Here is a 23062-nt window from a genome sequence, read left to right as displayed (position 1 = left end):
GGATTCTTGAGGGATTTCCAGAGTAACTTATTGATCTTGAGTTGTGGCTGGAATTTGACACTTATCAAGAGTACTAGTGTGGGCATACTCTTTTACTGGCTTTCTGATAGGTCTAACAAGAGTTTCAAAGGTTTTAGACAAAGAAGAAGAAGACTTAGAAAAGGTTGTATAAGGATTTACAATAAGAGGGATAGTATCTTGAATTTTTTGATTTTCTAGGATATAAGATATCTCATACAGACTATTTACTTTAGTTAAAAAGAAGATCTAGATAAGCTAGTATTCATTGGAGCTGTAAACATGGATAAAGCTGAAGTGGATTCTATAGTGTGAGTTCAATCTCTTGGATGTGTAATACAACCTCAAATTGCAAGAATGACTCAGAACCCATAACAAATTAAGAACATAAAACATAACCAGGACTTTAAAGGAGCCAATAACCAAGGGGAGATAGTCCTTAACGCACACAATAATTGGAACCTATAAGTGACTTAGAGGAGCCAATAACTAAGGGGAGGTAGTCTTCCACACACAGAGTAATTGGAATCTCAAGGATGAAATATCTTATATCCCAAAAAATCAAAAATTTCAGAATACTATCCCTCCTATTGTAAATCCTTATATAGCCTTTTTTTTTTTTCCATGTTTTAAATCTTTCTTGCATATTTTCTTTCCATGTTTCTCTCATACCCTTAAACTCACCTTCAATCTCAAGGATGTAGTAATATTATAATAATGGTAAGAATAACAAAAAGATCTCACATATTATCTTTATTTGTGTTTCTAATGCGCTTTTATTTACATTAGCTTATTTACTTCACCAAAACCATCAAAACAAAGAACTTACATCAACTTTAATTTACCTTTTGTATGAGGGTAAATAACCACATGAAGTAGTTTTTATTTTTTATTTTCAAGATTCTCATAAGATAATTCTTTATAGGAAGAATATCATACAGGCAATAAACAACAACAACCCAAAAAAACAAACGAAGACGAATAAACATGTTAATATGAAATGTTACCTTATTTGTCGTTGAAGATCAGATTGAAGATAGGTGATGATTTCATAAAAAATTTCAGCGTTTTCTGGGATTTAGTTGTACCAGTGTAACTTAAATTCGAACCATTAAATCCGACTTTAACATCAGCATAAGGAAAATTTTCTTTCCGTGTTGGTACACGCGTATTTGACATTAACATCGGGCGCAAGGCGTTTTTAATGCAGGCGTAAGGCATGAGGCGTATTTAACATTAACATCGGGCATAAGGACTTTATGTGCCAAAGGCCCAAAACTGCATTTAAATAAAAATAAATAAAAAAACTATTTGTTGAAGCTTGCACTTTATTGGAAAACTCTAGGCCCAATACTTGCCAGTTTGGGCTCTGTATAACGTTGATAATTTTGATGGGCTTGATTGATGATCAATATTCAATAGTATCCGGGCTTCTGATACCGAATGAATTTTAACAGAAGGCCAGCCTATTACACCCCTAAATTTTGCTTGTGGTTCGACACCTGCAATGAAAAATGGTCCCTTTCATGAACCAAATCTCTCAAAGTCTATCATTATACGATAAAATACTTCTTCACAAGAAGTTAAATTGTCCCTTTCCAAAATTAGCCAAGGTGGTATACTAAACATATGTAATGTCACATCAGACCTAAGCCCAATTCATGTTCAAGGGTTTAACCAAAATTCTAGAAGCTTACGGAAGACTCCTTCTCCCAAACTTATCTAAATAGATAGGCTCCCACTTATACTAATATACAAGGACTAGAATAGGATCAGAGTACTCATGCTTTTACAATTAATCATGGCAATCCATCTTATTTGATAGTACAGATATGAACAATCAGATCTACTCATAAACTTTTATAAATAGCAAAACATTGTACTCTTCTAAGAGCAATACAAAGATTTCTTTTTCTCTTTTCCTTGAGGGCTTACTTAATGCCAATGTCCCTTGTTTGTGTAACAAATTTTATTGCGGTGATTCTTTTAGGTCTGCAATTAGTGTCCTGGTGCATTTTTCAACCATGGGTTTGGGCCAAGTGGGAAAAGGCTTTGACATTACGGACGTGCAAGAACAATAATGAGGTGAAAGAGAATCGTTCTTATTTTATTTCTCTCTAAGATATTAATGAATCCAGTGTTAATGCATAAAGACAAATGATGTCCCAAATATGAGAAATTGAATTTCTCTAAACCTCCAAAGAGGGGACAGAATTAGCCCCAATGAAAATCTTTCAATGATCATCTTCTCAAACAGTTTTCAATCTCATATATGAATAATTCTCTATTCGAAACATCATCAAAACCATGCATATCATCAATTATATTAACATCTTACATATGCACCATTGAAATTTTAATTGTAAAATATCGTTTAAATCCAATGTAATAAAACTAACGGTGAATAACTATGATTCTGATATTTATTCAGCATGTCTGATGAGAGAATAACTAAACTATATAGAATAATAAAAAAGGACTGGCATGAATCTTTCCAAACAAGGTAGGTTGAACTTTGAATGCTTTTGCAACTCATTAAAAGCATTTTCAAACAGGAAGTGTTTCTAAAACAAAGGAATACGTTTTAAAGAAACACTTGGCATTATTACAGAAAAGTGCTTTTACCCAGAGCGTTTCTAAGAAAAGTACCCAGAAAAATATCCAGAAAGCACCATAGTGAAGAATTAGACCAAGAAAGAATTAGTTCAAAAGCTCACCAAGTTGGACGCGAGTGACCTAAAAAAACATTTGAACAAGAGGAAGCATGGATCTGATGTGAACTGCATTTCTTGGGTAGATGACAGTGAAAGAGACGCGGCAGGACCACGTTGCCTTTAAGAATTATCAAATAATGTTGAAATCCTGCTTCAAAAAACGACTACAGAATCACAGACAATGCAAATGAATCAGCAGTCACAATGAGCTCCACTAAATAATCACAAGGCACGCACACCACTTCTCTATGAGCTGAGAGAATGTAAATAAAAGACGACACAAGGTTGATCTCTCTCCGTGTGTGAAAGAAGGAAATCTTACAAAATTGTGGAAGGGATTCAGAAAACATCATGAAAACTTAGATTCTAATATGAATACAAGAAACTTATAAATAAAAATGTAAAACATATGCACTTATATAATAGCTAAAGCCATTGTATAAAATTCTCTTCCATATTATATAAACACTTCATTTTAAGAATAAGGTATAACACAATAATCCAATGTAATTTCGTTATATAAATTAGAAAAAATAAAAAAATAAACAATTAGTATAGAATAAGCTCCAATTATCTAAGATGTTAGATTATAAGTATCTATTTATTGAAATTTTTTCTACATTATACATATACCTCATTTTTTAAAAAAGATGTAGTATAATAGTCCAATATTGTTGTTACATATACATGAAAACAAAATCAACTAGTAATATAGAATATTCAATCATTTTAGACCTGAATATTGCATTTTGTTATTCATCTTATGTTTCTACTATTTATTAATATTGATAATAATGATATTGAAATACTTATAGTCTAGCTTTCTAATGCTATGCCATTTTCATTTAATCAAGCATTTAATACATAATGAAAGAGGATTTAAATATGCGACTTTGATCAATAAATAATAGGATAAAGAAAGGAATAAAATAATTGAAAAGTGAAGCATGGTGGAAGAAGATCAAATAACGTTTCAAATTTTGATGAGATTGGCACGTCGGTTTTGAGTTCTCATTATTGGCGGAAACTCTATGCGTCGCAGGTCCAAGGATCTTCACTCTAATCCCATACATAATCATACATACTAAGGGGTCACTGCGGGGTCACTGAATTGATCTGGAAGGCTGCAGACAAGCGCCGGGATGGAACCTGTGACAACCACACCGTATTCCGATTCAAACTAATCGCATTCCTCGCGATCAAGTCCATGAGCTCAGCAATCAAAGAAGGAATTTCCAACAAAGCAAAGTCCAAGCGTGGTTGGTAACTAAACAATCATAGCAGTGACACGTAACATCATCATCATCATCTAACAAAACTCTCCACTTCAAACTCAAACGCAATTTGTTTCTTACAAATACAGTCTCTCTTTCTGTTATCGTCAGCAATTCAAATCTTGCACAAGTTTCTTTCAATCTCCCAGCAAATCCAACTCTGTTATTAGGCGTCACCAGACACTCAGCTCTCTTTAAATCCATCCAACTATTTAAAAACCATCAGGTTCCAAGATTCATCCGGAATTCCAAATGGGCACTCATATATCACCCATTTAATCAAATTTTTTGTTTTTCATGGTCCCAAGGTGGTTTTAAGAGGGTTTTCTCTTGGGTATGTACCAATGGGTCAAATTTGGGGAGGCTTGATGGACATGGAAGTGGGGTTGTGAATGGGAGGCTTTGTGTGAGAGGGTTTTGTATTGAAAATAGTAGGGAGGCTATGGAGTATGATGTTGTGATTGTTGGGGCTGGACCTGCTGGGTTGGCTGCAGCTATAAGGTTGAAGCAACTTTGCGGGACAAGGATGTTTTTTTTCGGTTTGTGTTGTTGAGAAGGTGCCGAAGTAGGTGTGTTTTTGGTTTTTAAAGTTCGGTTATAGTGAATTGTTTAGCGAGTGTGTTTATCTTGTGACAAAGTTGATAAATATGGCTTGTTGGACCAGTGTCATATCAATGGGATTGCAAGTTAATTCTTTTGTTCATATGGGATTGTGTTGTCTAAGCTTAGTTAGCGATTTACTTGCTTATCTTGTGTCGGAGCTGCAAATTATGGATTTGTGGACCTGTGACTATCAATAAGATTTGAAGCTTAATTGATTGTGTCATATGGGATTGTTTGTTTAAGCTTAGTAGTTTTATTTGCTTATCTTGTATCAAAAGTCCTTAAAATATGGCTTGTGGAACTGTGACATATCATAGGATTTGAAGTTTAATTTGCTCAAGTTTTTGATCATATTAACTTACCGGTAGGACTAACATACAGTAGTAACCATTGGATTAATTTGGAAGGATATGACATTAATCCAAGCCAATTTAATGGTTATTACCTGTGGTGTAAAAAATTCTTTGAATTTTAAGTTCAGGTTGGAAATTGGTGCATAGGTTATAATGCACATAGCTGAAAATATGTTGGGTTTAATTTACCGCACTTGGGTATTAACTTCATTGAAATATTTGATTATCTCAGTATGTATTTAGCATTGTATTAATAATCAGGCTTATTTTTTATGCTTAATTCAGTGAATGTGAGAAGATTTCTTGTTGAAATTACCATTTGTGGGTTAAATGCTGGTAAAAAGTTACTGTAATTAGGAAATATTTGGGTTGACTTTTACCCAGTCATTATTTGATTTCCTGACACAAGTTAGATGAACTTATTTGTATTATTCATGCAAAGAGTGGTGTTTTCAAGAAAACTCTGTCATTATATGTTGCAATTCAGGATGCTATGTAAAACTTCCTTTACGTCGTTCCCCTTGAACTTAATTTTGGAAAGTTTAAGAAATTTTGTCTTTAAGGTCTATGCAAAGAAATCAAAGATGAAACTAATACACATTTTGAAACCAATGCATTTTTATAAGGTATAGGTAGTATTACTAGGGTGAAGTGCTAGAAGAATTAGTTGTTATAAGCAATGAACCAATGAGACTGCATTATTAAGAGTGTTATGTTTTGTTGTGGAAGCTGATGTCTAGTTAAGGATCGCATTGGAAATAAGTGGGCATGGAAATGACAGATGCACAGTGTCATAGAATAACATGACTTTACAAAGTTTGCTAGTGTAACTAAATATGACTTTGAAAAGAGGGCTTCATTTCAGTTCGCTTCATTTGTTTCCTTCATTTTAACAGCTGAATTTTTCTTTGATGCTTTACCTCGTGCTTGCTTTGTATGACTTGTAGAAGTTTGATCAAGGGTTTCATCATAGCCGTTTAATTTGCATGTCTTCAATAATTACTTTTGACTATGTATCTGGTATTGGGGCATTCATAAATTGATGCTGGCCATCTGTTTTTTTTGTTACAGAATCTGCAAGCTCAGCATAGCAGTTTAATAATCTCGGTTACTGCCTTCATGATTTCCATGTGATTAAAGGTGTCACATCATATCGGGAATGTTTTGAACCGGGCATTGAATGAAATTCTCCCGAATTGGAAACAGGAAGAGGTGCTGTTTACACTGTCTGCTTCTATACTTCTTTCATTTCTACACTATACCGTATAATATGCATTTGACCACCATAAAATCTAATGTAGTTTATAATACATGTGAGAATCATAAATCGGTACACGAAGATCACATGAAGCTTGCTTTTTATAAATGTGCCTAAGTTTGTATATGAGAAAGTTAGTTTCACTGTTCAGCCTTGTTAATTGGATTAAGTATATATATTGACATGCTTTGAAGCTAATTAGAAGTCTATAATAATATGGAATATTTACAATAGTATAGTTGGGACAAAAGTCCCCTTAATTATTCATGCTTTAAAACCCAACGGAATGTACATGACTCGTGATCTGGACATATGCTCTATAGTTGCAAAATAAATAATAGTAATGTGGGTGCTTCACCTGTTGATAAGGAAAAATGAGACTGTCTGACCACTTGTCTATTTTTGATTCAATGTATGATCTTCACCGACCTTTTTGCAGGCACCAATCAGTGTCCCAGTTTCTTTGACAAGTTTGGTTCCTAACAAAAGACCGTGCATTTTCCTTCCATCTCCTTTCAATAACAAAGAAAACTAGTATAAGGTAACTTGTCATGTACATGCTTGGAGTATACCTTTAGAAAATTCTTGTAAATTTAATCTGTTGCTTATTTGCTATCCCAACATTATTAACAGAAATCATGAATCTTGCATCTTTTTTATTTGTTTATTTTGTAGGTACTGGTGGGACTTCAATTCTGAAGAATATACTGAATTATGTAGCTACCAGTTTGTGGTGTATGAAGTCATAGATTTATCTGAAAACCTGGCCAATTGTATTTTAGGCTTATCATCTATATCATGATCTTGATTTACATCAATCAATTCAAATCATATTAGCAAATTTATTCTTGACCCAATGCAACTTGTTCTTATGCTCTCGTTTAATTCTGGAGTCACACGAAAAAAAGTGTGGATTCTGGATCAGAAAGTAGGTTGAAGTATGATGCTTAAACTCGCTATTCCTTTCCTCTTCTCACAAAGCTGGTTTGTAAAAAATTTTCATTAAAAAAATTGAAGTGTGAGCATCTTCATCTCTCAAAAACCTTTCTTGTTAAAATGAGAACTTGATGAGCCATTCTGTTTTCATGTTTGCTTTATTATTTCCCCCCGCTTGTTTTTATAATATCTGCTTTATTTTGCAACTCCTCTTTGCCTGAGCAGTCAAAGATTTGGCAACAATCTTGATTTCTGGGTCTTATTATTCAGCTCAAGTCAGTTAGTGTGTTGGATGGGAGTGAAAGCCGAAGAATTAGGAGTAGAGATATATCCAGGCTTTACTGCCAGTGAGGTAGTCCTACTTCGCCCTTTTATTGATGCTCAATATGAATGGATGTTTACCTGACAAGTTATTATAATTGTTCAGATCCTGTACGATGCAAACAACAATGTTATCGGCATTGCAACTAATGATATGGGAATTGCCAAAGATGGTTACAAAAAGGATACTTTTCAGCGTGGTGTAGAATTAAGAGACAGGTTTCTCTCTCTTTCTCTCACACACAGAGAGGTTCATTTCTTTATGTATCTTCAAGCTGGTGTAGCATCCTGTTTTTTCCTCTCCACCTAATAAAGTTGCATAAATGCTGCCATTGTATGATGGAATGGGTCAAACTTGTCATGCAATTTGATATTTTATCGTGAGTGCGAGTTTGAGCTGCATCTGTCTAAAGATTGAGGTTTACATGAGTATCATTGACTCGAATGTGAGAGGTGGAAAAAATCCAAGAATCTTTTTGAGTGATGTTGTAGTGCCCTTTTTGGTGATGTACCAAGAATGAAACAAGCAAATTAATTGGGAGATAATGAAGATAAAGTGATGGGTTGTGAGATAGGCTTAGGCTTTTGACTTTTGGCCTTCTTCTCCAGGGAATTCTAGGACTATTCTTTGTTCATGGACTTCTAGAAAACTAATTCTTACCTGGAGTTCTGTTTTTTATTTTTTTTTATTTTCCTCTGGTTTATAGCAGATATGTTTTTGCTATTTACTGTTTTTGTATAGTATTTGTTCCTTCATAGATTCTATGTTTGTATGGACATCCAGTCCATTTCATACTTTTATTCTATTAAAAAGAAGAAAAAATCATTGACTTAAAGGGAATGCCTTATTTCAATAGGTTTGGTTAAAATAGCTTCCTTATAGACGAATTTTTTTCTAAAACAATGTGGTAAAAATTTGCAGGTCGGATAACACTTCTAGCTGAAGGATGTCGAGGATCGTGTCTGAGGTAGTAGAAAAAAGCTTATTGCTGCAGTAGCTGCCATAAGGTTCTCAATCCAATCTTTGATGTTCAACCTTTACGCTAACAACAACCAGTTGCTTCAATTTCTTTGAAACAGAAAATAATTAAAAATGACAAATGAGAGAGAAGAGCCATGCACAACATCAGACTTATGCTTTGGGAATAAAGAGGTAATCTAAATTGATATGAATTTCATGATCCCTGGGCTTGACTATATAGGGTTTTAATATATAGTTATTTTGAACTTTTGATACCCTATTACAAATGTCTTTGTTGGTTCATAAGATATTTTAATATCACATGTGCCATCTATCATAATTCACTTTTGCTAGCTACTAATCCTGGTGTGTGGTGGAGACATTGATGAGTAATAATGATGTTGCTTGTTTCTTTTGTCATGCTTGATTATCAGCAGCCTTTACATTTTCCATTCCAAACTTATTATATATCTATATAACTATAATAGTATTTCTTTCCTGTATTATACTTTAATAATTTTCTTTTTCTTAATTTTGTGTTATTACTCGCAAGAGAAGGGTTCTTTTATAGAGAGTTAGAGCAAGTCAACTGTGAAGGTGACCTTTTTTTTTTTTTTTTTCAGTTTGCAAGTTTTTATCAGACTCCTACACAAAGTAACTTTCCGAAATTCTCTGTGCTGTGTTTGATCAGGTTTGGGAAATTGATGAGAGCAAGCATAAATCTGGTACGGTTAATCACACATTGGGTTGGCCTTTGGATCACAAGACATATGGGGGATCGTTTCTGTACCACATGAATGATAGACAGGTATTTGTTATTGTTTTCCTTTCCAATTGATTTTTTCTTGGACACCATTGATTGTTAATTGCCATACCACTTTCACCACCAAAGTCGTTATTGTTATCATTATGAAATTCGGAGATCCTTTATTCATTTTATTTTTTTATTTTCAAATCTCTTGTTATTTTTTATTGATGGAAGATTAGGAACTGTCATTCCACTGTTGCTCTATAATAAAATTTTAAAACTCAAAAAGAGTGTCTATGGATCATATGGTGAGAGATAAGAAGTGAATGTTAAATTTTGCATTTTGGATGCTTGGATGGTGTGTAATTGAATAATGGGATTGCTTATAAATTGATTCAGACAAATAATAGTCTATTGGGTGTGCCCTAAGCAACAATATTTAAAAATATTTACTTGGATTCCTGAATCTTACCATGTGTGCTTAAAGTAGCAGTATATATGGGGATTTCTATAATTTCAAGTACATCGTAATTTTCTGTCTGTTTGTTACAGGAATGCTAGCAGCAGAAGCTGCATTTGGTGCAGTTCATGAATGCTTGAATAAGGAAACCTATTGGGATAATTTAAATATTTCTCTACTTGAATTCTAATATGGTCTCATGCAAGAGTGATGCATCACCAATTTTTATGGAAATGATACTAGTTGGTCGGAAAAGGGAGAATGCAATAAATGTGTATATAGATACTGCCTATAATTTTCAATCTGTGGCAGATGCAGCTTAGGAGCTTTATTTGCATTCTTTCAATATGATTGTTGTTTTTATTACATAAAGCATACATGTTATACATATAAGAATATGATTCTAGTTAAATTTCAGTCTATTCCGTATCCAGTTTTCCCTGGAGGAGCAATTATTGGATTTTCAGCCGGCTTTTTAAATGTACCAAAAATAAAGAGAACTCATACTGCAATGAAATCAGGTAACTACTCACAGGAATCTTTGGCTGTACAGCCTGAGCTTGAACATGTGAATATGAGTACATTGAATTAATCTAAACATGTTATAGTGCAAACTTCACAGTTATGTTAGGTTCTTTTAATCTAGATATTTTAAACTGAACATTGTTATTTAATGATCACTAATGTTATGTGTTTCTTCTTCCTTATAATATATCAGGTCGTTTTGTCCTTTAATTAGTCTTTTTCTCGCTTTTCCTAAATACTTGCAATGAATTGTGAAATAATTAAAAAAAATGGTTTGTCTTCAACTTGATAAAATTATAATAGTTAGAAAATGATGGTAGGTTTTTTCAAATAACCTATCATGGTATCTCTCCTCAGCTCTTAATTATGTTAATAGAAAGCTTATAGTTTCTTATCAAAAGAAGAAATAAGCTTACCCTTAGTTAATCACATATTGATATTGCACCTTTTTGGATGTGAAAGCATTTTCTTGTTAGCTTGGATTAATGCCATACAAATTCATAAAGGACAACTTTTAAGGAGTAATGTCTATTCTAAATTTGTATTGGGGTAGTTCTTTTCAAAATTCCATGTTCTAAAGCAGTGTTCATTTTATTTTAGGTTTTTTATTTTATTTTTTAATATAGTATGTATAATGGATCAACTTGCATTGGGTGGAAAACATTTTGTATTAATTTCTTAAATAGATGTTCTGTGGGATTTTCAATTGGAAAATCCCACTATTGAATATTATTTGGTCCATATGCTCTTTGTGGAAGCCAAATTTTGAGTTGATGGAAGATTAGGAACTGTCATTCCACTGTTGCTCTAAAGTAAAATTTTAAAACTTAAAAAGTGTCTATGGATCATATGGTGAGAGATACGCAGTGAATGAGAAATTTTGGCATAACATTTTGGATGGTTGAATGGTGTATAATTCAATAATGGGATTGCTGAAAAATTGATTCATCTATTGGGTGCGCCCTAAGCAACAATATTTAAAAATATTTACTTGGATTCCAGAATCTTACCAGGTGTGCTTAAAGTAGTAGTATATATGGGGATTGCTATAATTCAAGTACATCGTAATTTTCTGTCTGTTTGTTCCAGGAATGCTAGCAGCAGAAGCTGCATTTGGTGCAGTTCATGAAGGCTTGAATATGGAAACCTATTGGGATAATTTTAAGAATTCATGGGTGTGGGAAGAACTCCGCAGAGCCTGATACTACCGACCTGTTAGTAAAGGGTTTCTCATGTCTTATCGCTTTAACTTTATAAACTATATTTTTTTTAAGATTTCCCACAATTTTGTTTTATTTTGTAATGAATTTAAGCTCTTTAATTATCTCCTGAGCTTTCCTGTTGAAGGCCGATCTCAAGTGATTATTTCTTGCTTTTTTTATTAGTCATTTCTCAAATGGAACACTTTAGTATAACCATCCTAATTCTTCTTTGGATGGTATGGAACATTTTGCTCATATTACTTTTCATCTAACTTGTTAGATGGTTAAAGTAAATTAATACAAAACATATTTTTAGACTGATCTCAGTGGTGACTGAATTTTTGAAAGAGCTAATAAAATTGAATGTTGTTAATGCCATAGAGAAACTAACATCAATCAAGCAAAAAAGAAAAAGAAAAAGAAAAAGAAGAGGAAAAAAATGACTACTCTATTGACGATTGGAAATGTTAATTTCTTCTTTGTTTTAGATGTTCAAAGCAATGATATGTTTATCTTTGTTTGCCTATTTAGGAGCAACACAAATCATGAACATGATCAGCCAGCTCATTTTCGCTTAATGGACCCAAAGATACCAGAACTTGTGAATTTGCCGGAATATGGTGCACCTGAGTCACGATATTGTCCCCGTGCTTCACATATTCTTGACATGGATCAATCTCTGATATATCTTTTTCATCTTAATCTGAAATGAAGGTATGTCTCAGACAACGAGAATCAGCTAAAGTTGTAGATCAATGCTGTAAACTGCTTGCATTGCAAGGTAATGTTTATTACCATTTCCGCAATTCTAAGAGAAGTCGATGAGATTTTCCCAAATTGGAATTGTTTTTGAAAACATAATTTCATCATAGCATTTCATATGTTAGGAATTGTGACATTATATTACACATTATAAATAACTATTTGTTAACTTGGATGATGTTCAGGCTTGTGGCATCAAGGACCCAAAGCAAAATATAGAATGGACAGTGCCAGAGGGAGGTGGTGGTCCAGGCTACTCAGTCATGTAAATATATAAAGAGTTTGTATTTACAATAAGAGCTTTTGACTTTCACAGAAATAAGAAATCAATCTCAGTGCTTACATGTAAAGATCTCATTGGCATTGCAGCAATAATAAAATTAGTAAAATCTGTGCTCATATATATACATTGGTGGTTCCCGAAGAAAGACTAGTAACACTATGGCATGAATCTTTTCTCAAACAAGTTATGTTTAGAAATTGCTTTTGAAAATCATTAAAATCAATTTAATTTTAATTTTATTAATAAAGAAAAACAGCTGAGAAATATATATGAAATATTAGTAAATATTATTTAAAATTGAAATGAGAGAAAGTCCTACTCAACTATTAATATCGAATAGGATACAAGATACAATAAAAACCAAAGAGTTTATTGAAACTTTTGAGCAGAATTGATACACAGCAGAGGTCAAGATTTAGTGAAGTTTGCTTTTATAATTAGTTACATTTTACTAATTACTCGTGGGCATATCATTCTTAATTAAATTCATCTATTTTTGAAGATCATAGTCCAAATTAATATGTGTATATTTTTCAGCATAAAATATATAAAACTTCTTTTTTGAATTTAAAATTACAATTTACTTTTTAACACCTTTTTCTGGTAATATAATAAAAAAGATATCCTCAAATCAAATAGTGAAAAACTAGTTTTATTATATATATAACTCTAATTTCTTTCTTTTTTAGGTTTTTTTTTTTTAACATTTTTAAATAATTGATTTCAATTAGTATGTCTTTGATTATATAGGTTTTTCCTCCTTTGTATATCACCATAGGATGTAATATGGTAAATGTCAAAAGATATATAAATTTAGATGAACAAAATTAAGATATAAAAATGACATGGCTTATTATATAAAAAAAAAAAAAAAAAAAAAGAGATAAAACTTGAGAAGTATAATATTTGTCTTATATATATCTCTTATTTTAATTTTAGCTTTATGGGTAACTTGTATTAAAAGGACAAAATTAAGTAAATGGAAAAGATGAAAACATATTTATTATTTCAACAACATATAATTAATTATTTTCGAGATTTTCCAACCAAAATTTTGTACATGTGAATTTAAATTTGAAGTCACCATCATCATTGAAAGTAACAAAATCATTTTCATCTTCATCTTCATCTTCATCTTCATTATTAACATAGATAGGTATTGATAAGAAATCACGTGCCATCTTAGCTACTGTTGGATAAGTTGAAGATTTGTCACGCCACCATTGTAGTATATCCAACCCTTCATCTAAAGGACACTTGGGATCACTAAAATAGCAATTAAGTTCTGACTCTTGAGAGGATGATGACATAGGATTGTTTGCTTTCTTTACATATTGGTTGAAAATGTCTGTAACATCATCAATGATTCTGTCAAGGTGTGCATCTACATAATTACCATACATCTCTTTGTATTTTACAATAAAATCCTTTTTGAATCGTGGATCTAAAATTACTGTAGTAACTAAAACCAACATAGAACCGTTCCAAAGTTTATCAATATGTTTCCGCAAACGTGATACAGAGTCACAAATGTAACTATTATCACTTCTTTCCAATTGATCCCATTTCGAAAAAATCTGACATATCACTGGGAAATACTCATTTGCGGTTTCATGTCTACGACACGACACCAAGAATTTAACGATATCTGCTTTCCAATCATCTAACGGTTTCTGACGGTATAGTAAAGTTGCCTTGTCCCAACGGCTTAACCTCGCACCTGAACAGATAATATCATATTCAATCCTTCCGAATAAAGAAGAAATCGAAGGACAAATCGGAGTGAAGGAAAGTAAACCTTGTTCATTCAACCAATTGCAAATATTCTCTTCTTCCTTCTCATCAAAAGCTCTAACTGCTATCGCAGAAATTTTTTTGTCTATGTTCCAATCCACAAGCGAAGACTTCACACTTTCAACGGAATCATGATTGTATACTCCCAAACAAATAATCCAATTTTTCAACTCCCAACTATCATCAATAAACCAGATTTTCATTGACCACTTACCATAGTCAACACCCTGAATTGTCCCGTTAAATCGACATGGGAGTTTATCTAAATATCCACGAAACTTATCCTTCTCTTGTTGGTAAACATCAACTATCTCATCCTTTATGCCTTGTAGCCCATACTTAATAATCTGTCTCACCAAATTAAAGTCCTTCAATTCTGGATCAATCATTGTTTTCTCTTTTGCTTTATCAGAAACTCCACTTGGATTTTTCAAAACTGGGCAGCTTTTCAAATGATTTTTGAGGTGCGTGGTTCCGCTCTTACTTGATCCTCCAAACTCTCTCTTACAGTGATTACACTGAGCCAATTCCTTCCCATCTTTGCCTTCATACTTTCTGAAGTCTTTCCAAACCTCTGACCTCCTTTTCCGTTTAGAACCTGGTGAATTCCCCACATTTGTATTCGTCGACATCTCAATCTCTTTATGTTGTTCTCTTATGTGGGTAACTTCCTGTTAATATACAAATAGCTCTATCACCTACTAATTAAACAATAAAAAGCAAATTTAACTGACATGGACGAGACAGAATGAATACAAATATTTTAGGCGACCAAGTCTATTTCTATAGTTTACTAGTGAATACCTTTGCAGAAGAAAGAGATGAACAAAGAAAGTTTTAAGAAAAGAATTTCCAAAAATGATTCATTTGTTTTAGTTTGAAAATATACAAGATGACAACTCACTGATCCTTCCATCAATCGTTGTAAGCTAAAGATGAACAGTTGAGATTAACTATTATAGCACAGGTTATTTTAGATTTCCTCTTATTAATAGGTATAAGAGAGAGTTACCTGCGCATGATGCAGATCTGTTGTATTGATATATGAAGATACACTTGCTTCTTCCCGTTGCGCTAAAGATTCAATTTCCTATAAATTTTAATGATAAAAAACATGTAATATCATAAATTATTTACTTCACCAAAACCATCAAAACAAAGAACCCAAATCTAACTCTAATTTACCTTTTGTATGACGGTAAAATAACTACATGAACCATTTTTTATATTTTATTTTCAAGATTCACATAAGATAATTCTTTATAGGAAGAATATCATACAGAGAGTAAAACAACCACCTCCCAAAAAAAACTGAAGACGAATAAACATGTTAATATGTAATGTTACCTTTATTTGTCGTTGAAGAGATTGAAGATAGGTGATGATTTCATCAAATAATCCAACCTTTTCTGGAATCGAGTTGTACCAGTGTGCTAAATTCTGCAAACGCTTCATTCCCTCACTGATTGTTTCCTTTCCCACCTACATAAAAGTACACAGATAGGAGATATTTTTTTTCCCGAGATTGAAATGGAATTAAAGCAAGAAAACAAATACTTACCTGAAAATACAGATACAACTGAGGATCAAATTCCATGGTTCTTGCTTCCATTTCTCACCTTACAAACGAGCCTAAATAATTTAGTAGCTAAGCTTCTGAATGAGAAAAGCTGGCGATCTTTCAGTTAATATATAGCAATTTTGGTCTGTGAGTGCTTTTTTGTCATTTCCCTGTTTACATGTGGCCTGCAAACGAAGGAAAAGAAGTCAAAAAGAAGCGATCAAATCCTTCTTGCTCCGTTATTTCTTAATTAATTCAAATATAATTATTTAATCTACAACTTGTTTCAAAATAATAATTTTAAACAAGTTTCGAGTATCCAAATTCCAAATAAATTTTAATTTACTCTACAACTTGCTTTAAAATATTACTGTTAGTTGTAACTTCAACTCAGAACCATTCCAATAATTTAAAAAGTTTGAATAGTCGACATAGAATTTTCTTTCCATGTTGGTTCACGCGTATTCAACGATCATTCAGCCAACGGCTATCTATTAAAGAACTGCTTAAATAGCGGCGAAGTTATGATCCTGGGGTAGCAATATAATTATGTTGAGGAAATGCAAATAATCTCCCCATGATGTCTAGCATTTTTTATGGAGTACTCGAAGAATTACTAAAACCATGGTCCGGAGAGGATGATGATATAGAATTGTTAATGCTTTGGTATATCCATTGAGTGTACAGTGATTTTAAAATCATCAATGATTATGTGAAGGTGAGTATTTGCATCGTTACCGTATATCTCTTCGAAAAAATGTTCTATGATATTCATTTTGAATCGCGAATCCAAAATTACCGTAATTGCTAAAACCAAATTAAAATTGTTCCAATATTCATAAAAAATATTCGCCAAAACATGATGCAACGAGATAAAAGTAATGATTTTCACTCTTTCCCAACTGAACCAATTTAAAAAAAAAAAAAAATGTGGCAGACCATTGGGAAATACATATTTACCGTTTTATATATATGATTTAATAAGTTACAAACATCTTTTCTCAAATCTTCAAACACTTTCCAACTACTGCACACTAAAGTTGCCTCATCCCAATCATCTTTGTAAATTTGATAAACTTGAAATCTTCAGTTGAAGGAACGTTAGGCTCATCTAAATATCGATAAAGTTCTTCACCAAGTGAATATGTCTGAGGTCTCCCCAACTGGTCTAGCATTTCGATATAGTCACGTTCCTAATGAGTGTATTTGCTATAAACTTTCCATCTAATTTTTCAAATGAATGGTTCTGAAAATTATTTGCCATGTTAACACCTTGCACCAGTACTCCTTAATATCCATTTTGAACTGCGGCTCAAGAACTACAGCAATTCCTAGAATCCAAGTATGAGTGATATCCCCTGTTCAGAGAGAGAATCACTTACGTATTCTACACTTTGGTTAACATACTAATAACACTTTCGTACCACTTGATACAATTTATTAAGGATGTTACATAACTTCTTTTTCCGTGCAATATAGAAGCAACCTCATTCGACACTTCCCAGCACTCATATATGGAAATTACCCAATCCATTCCTTCTTTTTCAAGTTTAAGGACTTGAAATGAGAATCCATCTTCCCTAATTCCTGAAATGCTTCTCTAAACCCCACTGCACTTCTAATTAGTTCAATGTCAGAAATCAACAATCCAGGAATGCTCTGAGAAGTCACTTTCTTGCCTAGGGACTTAGCTTTATCCACAGCAACTGGAAAATTGTTTCCGTTGGTTGATCTGTCACGGATATTATTAAAAGCAGTCCTTAACTTCTCCNTTAACTCCCCACTTTTCCTACTAATTAGGGGTAGAATGGTCAAATTTCCCTTAGGGAAGAGAATATCTAAAACTTAACAAACATTTTGGTCGGATTGTCGCCGCGGCGAGGAAGCTTCTGTCACCGCGGCGAAACTGTCCAGAAAGTTTCCCGTGGTTTCAACACCTCTTCGCCCCGGCGAAGCTTGGCACACTACAAGTCTTCTATCTTCAACCAATTTCAGGGCAAATATTCAACACAACACACAAACTAATGTCAACCAAACAATATTATCAAGAGACCAACTCAAATAAGAGCAAAAGAAGGAACAATAACTACGTACCTCAAGTGGGGCGTTACATTGTTGGAACCTGGCAAACCAAAAAATGCGTGCCATATCCAAAGATCATGATCAGCTACAACCTCGAGAATAATAGTTGGGGATCCATTACGACCAGCATACTGTCCTGCCCAAGCTGTTGGTCAATTTTTCCACTTCCAGTGCATACAATCTAAACTACCCAACATTCCTGGAAAACCACGTTGTTCACCAATATGAAGTAGCCTTGCAACATCATTAGCATTAGGTGATCTTAGATATCGTTCGGCAAATACCTCAACAACAATACGACAAAGTCTCTTCAAACTTTCAATGGTTGTAGACTCGCCTATTTCAATATACTCATCAGTAGCATCTGCCAGTAGACCATACGCCAACATCTGGAATACTGCTGTTATTTTTTGAAAAAACACACAATACGAGCCTACCGAGCCCATCCCTTCGTTGTACAAAGTAGTTATCATGACCTTTCACCTGATCAACAATGCGAATGAATAAATTGCGAGACATTCAAAATCGTTGGTGAAACATGAAATCATTAAACCGTGGATTCTCGGCAAAATAATCTTTGAACAAATTGCGATCAGCAGTTTCCCGGTTGCTATTGATGACTCTATTACCAGGAATTGATCCTCTACGGATCACCTGGTTGTTATGTTGATTGAGATAGTGAAGGAGGACGAGGTTGTTGTTAGCTCTCATGCGAAGGATTGCTTCTTGCTCTGCATCAATTGCTTCAAGATCATTCATCAATTCCTCATCATCAATTTCATTGTTGGAAAATGATGATGAATTAGAAGATGATAAATGAGATGGACCTCCAAAATTGAAATTCATCTGTGTAGATATATTAGTTGAATGATTTGGAAGTTGATTTGTTGTGAGGTTTTATAGTTGAAGAAAACACTTTTCTAGATAAAAAATAATAATTCAAAAAGATGTGTTGTCCATTCAAGCTTTTGAGATTTGTGGCTTATTCAAAAAGATGTGTTGTCCATTCAAGCTTTTGAGATTTATGGCTTATTCAAAAAGATGTGTTGTCCATTCAAGCTTTGAGATTTGTGGCTTATTCAAAAAGATGTGTTGTCCATTCAAGCTTATGTTATAAAAGGGCATACAACACATTAGTTTTGAACACATCTCTTCTACTTCCTCTTAGAAAAAAAAAAGCATATATCTTCTTCATTCGTGTTACAAAATGACTACACAACGAAGTTCTTCTTACACAAATGAAGAAGACATGCATCTATGTCATATTTATCTTGATATTTCTCAAGACTCGATTTTAGGTATAAACCAATCTAGTGATCAATTCTTGTCTCGAGTTGAGCTTGACTACAATAGTTCCAAACCGGTGTTTCTCACCCAGGTTCGAAACAAAAGATCTTTGCAATGTCGAATGCGACTGATCTTTAAAGCTATTGGCAAATTGAGGGGATGCGTACGTCAAATTGAAAATATGAATCCAAGTGGCGCTTCTGAGCAAGATATTGTGAGTATTTGTTACATTTCATTCAAGCTTTTTTTTTTTTTTTTTTTTTTATCTAATTGATTTTAACGTTATATGTATATTGTTTTGTAGATTATTCAAGCCAAAATGTTACTAGCACAAGATAAAAGTTACGAGAAAGGTTTCAAATTTGATCATGTGTGGCCTATACTTAAGGATATTGAAAAATTTACAGATAATGTTAACGCCGTAAAAGTATTTCAAAGGCAAACCGATAGGTTTGAATCACAAGAATCAGAGACTCCCACTTCAAGTCTCCCCAATCGATGCCTTGTGACATGTCGTCAAATTCTCTAAACATAAGTGATGAAAATATTGGGGGTAGTTCAGCTCAACGACCTATTGGGGTGAAGAAAGCAAAATTTAAAAGGAAAAATGATAAAGAAGTTTTAAAAAGTTTTGAAACTATTCAAGAAGAAAATCGATAGCTCGCTGCTATTTTCAATCGGGGCAACTCAGCTAGGGCACAAAATTATGAAATCCAAATGAAAAAATTGGCTTTGGCAGAATATTGAGAAGATAACAAAATTTTATTCAAGGAATTGAATTCTATAACCGATCCAAGCCTACGTGAGTTTTTTCAAAATGAGTAATTAAGAATTATGCAAAAAAGAGCTCAACAACAAGGTCAAGGATCTCAAAATAACTCTAGTTCTTTTCAAAATTTTGATGATCTTACTGGATCCGGAACTAATCTACCGGAATACTAAATTGTTATTTGAGTTTATGTTGTATTTTCTTTTAATTTTAGTGTTTTTAAATTAGTGTTAATTTTTATTTTGAGTTATTGTAGTTTAATATTTGCATTGAATAAAGTTCTATTTTTAATTTTTCATCATTTTTTAAATTATATCATTATTATTATAAATAATAATCAAATTAAATTAAATACAAATACTCAAATTTGGTGTGATTTTTGGTGTAAAATTTAATACTCAAATTAACTTAACAAAATTAAAACAAAAAACAAAAAAAAGCAAAATAAAAATATATATATATATTTTATTCGCGCTACAGTGTTGCGCCATTTTGGTGTGGTGCTACAGTGCCACGCCAAATTTGGCACAGCACTGTAGCACCACGCCAAAATGGCATGGTGTTTGGCGTGGGTTGGAGCACCAACCCACGCCAATTTGGTGTTTTTTACGCCATTTTGGCGTGGGTTGGAGATGCCCTTAGTGTCAGGTTAGCCAACAAGGAAGTGACCCATGTTTGTCCAAATAAGAAAAATATTATTTCTTTTGGTTTAGACCACAAAACAAATCAGGAAAAGAAACTGTATTCCCTAGGATTACTTAAGAATTCTATGACACATGTAAAAAGTCCTAAAAAGTTAGAGATAAAGATAAATAATATCTTTTTTACTTTATTAGACATGCAACTCGTGCTGAGCAGCAAATATTTGAAGCGAGAATGTAAGCACAAACTGTTGTGCACACACACTCGAAATGAACCAAGCCAAGACACAAGTCTAACAACCAGTGTGCACGCAAAACTGATGTGTACACACACAACAAAGGAAACGAGCTAAATCATAAGATTTGCAACCAGTGTGCACACATAACTGTTGTGCACACACAATTCATAAGTTTGACAAATATAAATATTTCACAGATATGTATTATTACATTACATTATATACTTCATTCATGTAAAATTGGTAGTACTATTTTTACAAAAGAAAACACGTGTTGCCGAAAATAAGTAAAAGTAGTTCAAGTATCGGGGATGAGATCCTTAAACTTCAAAATTTGACTTAAATTTGGACACTATTTTTCAGTCGTTGATATTTTACAATCCAATGAATGAGAGAAAAAGTATAGAGATAATTACTATGTTTATCACTTCAACAATTTCTACACCATTGGGTTGTATTGAATCAACGGCTGAAAATTTATGTAAAAAAATTAAGTTTTAAATTGAAAGATCCCATTTGGTATGTACTAACTATAATGTTAATTCTAAATTATTTCATAATTAATTCTAGCAATATAATAGTTATTAATAATTTATTTAATGTATCATTAAATTGGTCCAAAATTACATTAACGACATTAAAATTTAAATCAATATTTTAATGTATTATTTTTATTGATTTTAATATATCTTTTACCTTATTAATGGCTTCACTAAAATAAATTATACATGGTTTCTAACCATTACTCTCTAATAAATACACATTTAATTAATTGGGAATCGAAATACATTAACTCGCTAAAATTGAAGATTAATTTATGAATATTTTATCATCACAATTTGGTTGTATTTATTAAATTAATGTCACAAAATATAACCACCGAATTCGGTTAATATTCCTGATTGATTGAATAAATTGTATTGTTATTATTTGCAGCCTTCAAGAAAATTATTTGACTTTTGTGGTAGTAAATGTAATACACATTAAATACTTTTAAGTCATTAAACATTAATGAATTTTTATTATGATTTTAAACCCACCAATAATACAACAATTAAATGATTTAAAGCTTTTTGTTCATTAGAGATTAAAATTTATTAATGCCGCAACAACCCATTTTTAAAGAGTAAGCGACATTTTCCACCCAAGATTTCGTGAACCTCCAAGTTCTCACCCATGGTTTCATAAATTTCAAATTCCCACCATTAAATTCTTCTCACCCATGGTTTCATAAATTTCAAATTCGCACCATTAAATTCGGGATTGCATCCAACAATCTTGAGGTGGTAGTTTGTGATCTCAATGATCGCAAATTGCTATCACTTTTTTTTTTTTTTTAAATTTCAGTTTTTTTTTTCTAAATTTATTTTATATTTTAAATTCTCCCAACTTTCTCTAAAAAAAAATACTTCTCCTTTCTTTTCAGGAAAATAAATTTATTTTTTCTTTAATTTATTTTTTTAGTATTAGAAAAATAGATACTTTTAATATATATATTAAATGATTCCTTTAATCTTTTTTTTTTATAGAAATTAAAAAAGAAAAGAAATTAGAAATAAATAACTAAATATTGTTTTAAAGAAAAATATTTATTTTTATATTTGAATTTTTTAAATTTATTAGTTTTACATAAATTATAAATTAAAAAAATTGAAAATATATGAAATGTTGGGGGTAAGATGGTCAAGTCAAAGATACTACCATGCGTAAATATTTAATTCAAAATCAGTCAACCCTTTAATTTAACGAAGAAAAAAAACCAATGGCAAGTGGTGTTCTTGGTATTTTCTATAGTTAGTGGTGGCAAAGAAGTTTTCTAAGTTTTAGGGAGTGTAATTTTTATTGACCTAATAATTAATTAAAAATTTAAATAATTATTGTTGCGTGTGATTTTTCCATCAAGCTCGGAGAAGTCAGAGTTCTGTGAGGTTATAGTCCGACCTAGAACCAGTTTGGCTCAAACAATTGTCCGACCCAGCATAAGCTTGTCGAGACATAGCTCGACCTAGCATAAGTTAGTCGCGATCAATCTCAACAGTTGTTCAAGTAGATCATAGATAAACTCAGATCCTAGATATTTCGGATGGAATCAGATCAACAACAATAATGACGCGATCTTAGTGCTCAATCGCGAGAATATTGGAGTTGCATTTCAATCTTATTTGTAATTCCATTAATTTTGCTCTTTCCTTTGCACAAAACTTGTATATAAACCCCTGCCAGCGATGGAAAAAGGGTTAGCAAATTATTCTAGGCACTATAATGAATTCT

The 23062-nt window shown here is 32.5% G+C and overlaps 1 protein-coding gene, 2 long non-coding RNA genes and 1 pseudogene across 3 annotated transcripts in view; 2 read left to right on the top strand and 2 right to left on the bottom strand.

Annotated features, from left to right (window-relative positions):
- The window catches only part of LOC116117655 (zinc finger BED domain-containing protein RICESLEEPER 1-like), a 66954-nt gene extending 51075 nt beyond the window's left edge, over positions 1–15879 (bottom strand). Inside the window, exons 1-2 of the mRNA XM_031403676.1 lie at positions 15774–15879; positions 15560–15694 (exon numbers count right to left, since the gene is read on the bottom strand). Of these exons, the coding sequence (XP_031259536.1) occupies positions 15560–15694; positions 15774–15824 (186 nt within the window). The 5' untranslated portion in view covers positions 15825–15879. The remainder of the gene's footprint in view (positions 1–15559; positions 15695–15773) is intronic.
- On the top strand, positions 7425–8438 carry LOC116117616. The gene is made up of 3 exons (XR_004125993.1): positions 7425–7508; positions 7584–7696; positions 8400–8438. It is a non-coding gene; the product is annotated as an uncharacterized LOC116117616 (long non-coding RNA).
- Positions 8846–9820, top strand: LOC116117619. The gene is made up of 3 exons (XR_004125995.1): positions 8846–9035; positions 9130–9246; positions 9739–9820. It is a non-coding gene; the product is annotated as an uncharacterized LOC116117619 (long non-coding RNA).
- A 1415-nt stretch (positions 15880–17294) lies between the features above and the next one.
- Positions 17295–18701, bottom strand: LOC116117654 (annotated as a pseudogene).
- Between the last annotated feature and the right edge of the window lie 4361 nt (positions 18702–23062).

This window comes from Pistacia vera, unplaced genomic scaffold (assembly GCF_008641045.1).
Source record: "Pistacia vera cultivar Batoury unplaced genomic scaffold, PisVer_v2 Contig82, whole genome shotgun sequence".
NCBI classification, from domain to species: Eukaryota; Viridiplantae; Streptophyta; class Magnoliopsida; order Sapindales; family Anacardiaceae; genus Pistacia; species Pistacia vera.
The sequence above is the reverse complement of the archived record's forward strand: the minus strand, read 5'-3'. Positions and strand labels throughout refer to the sequence as shown.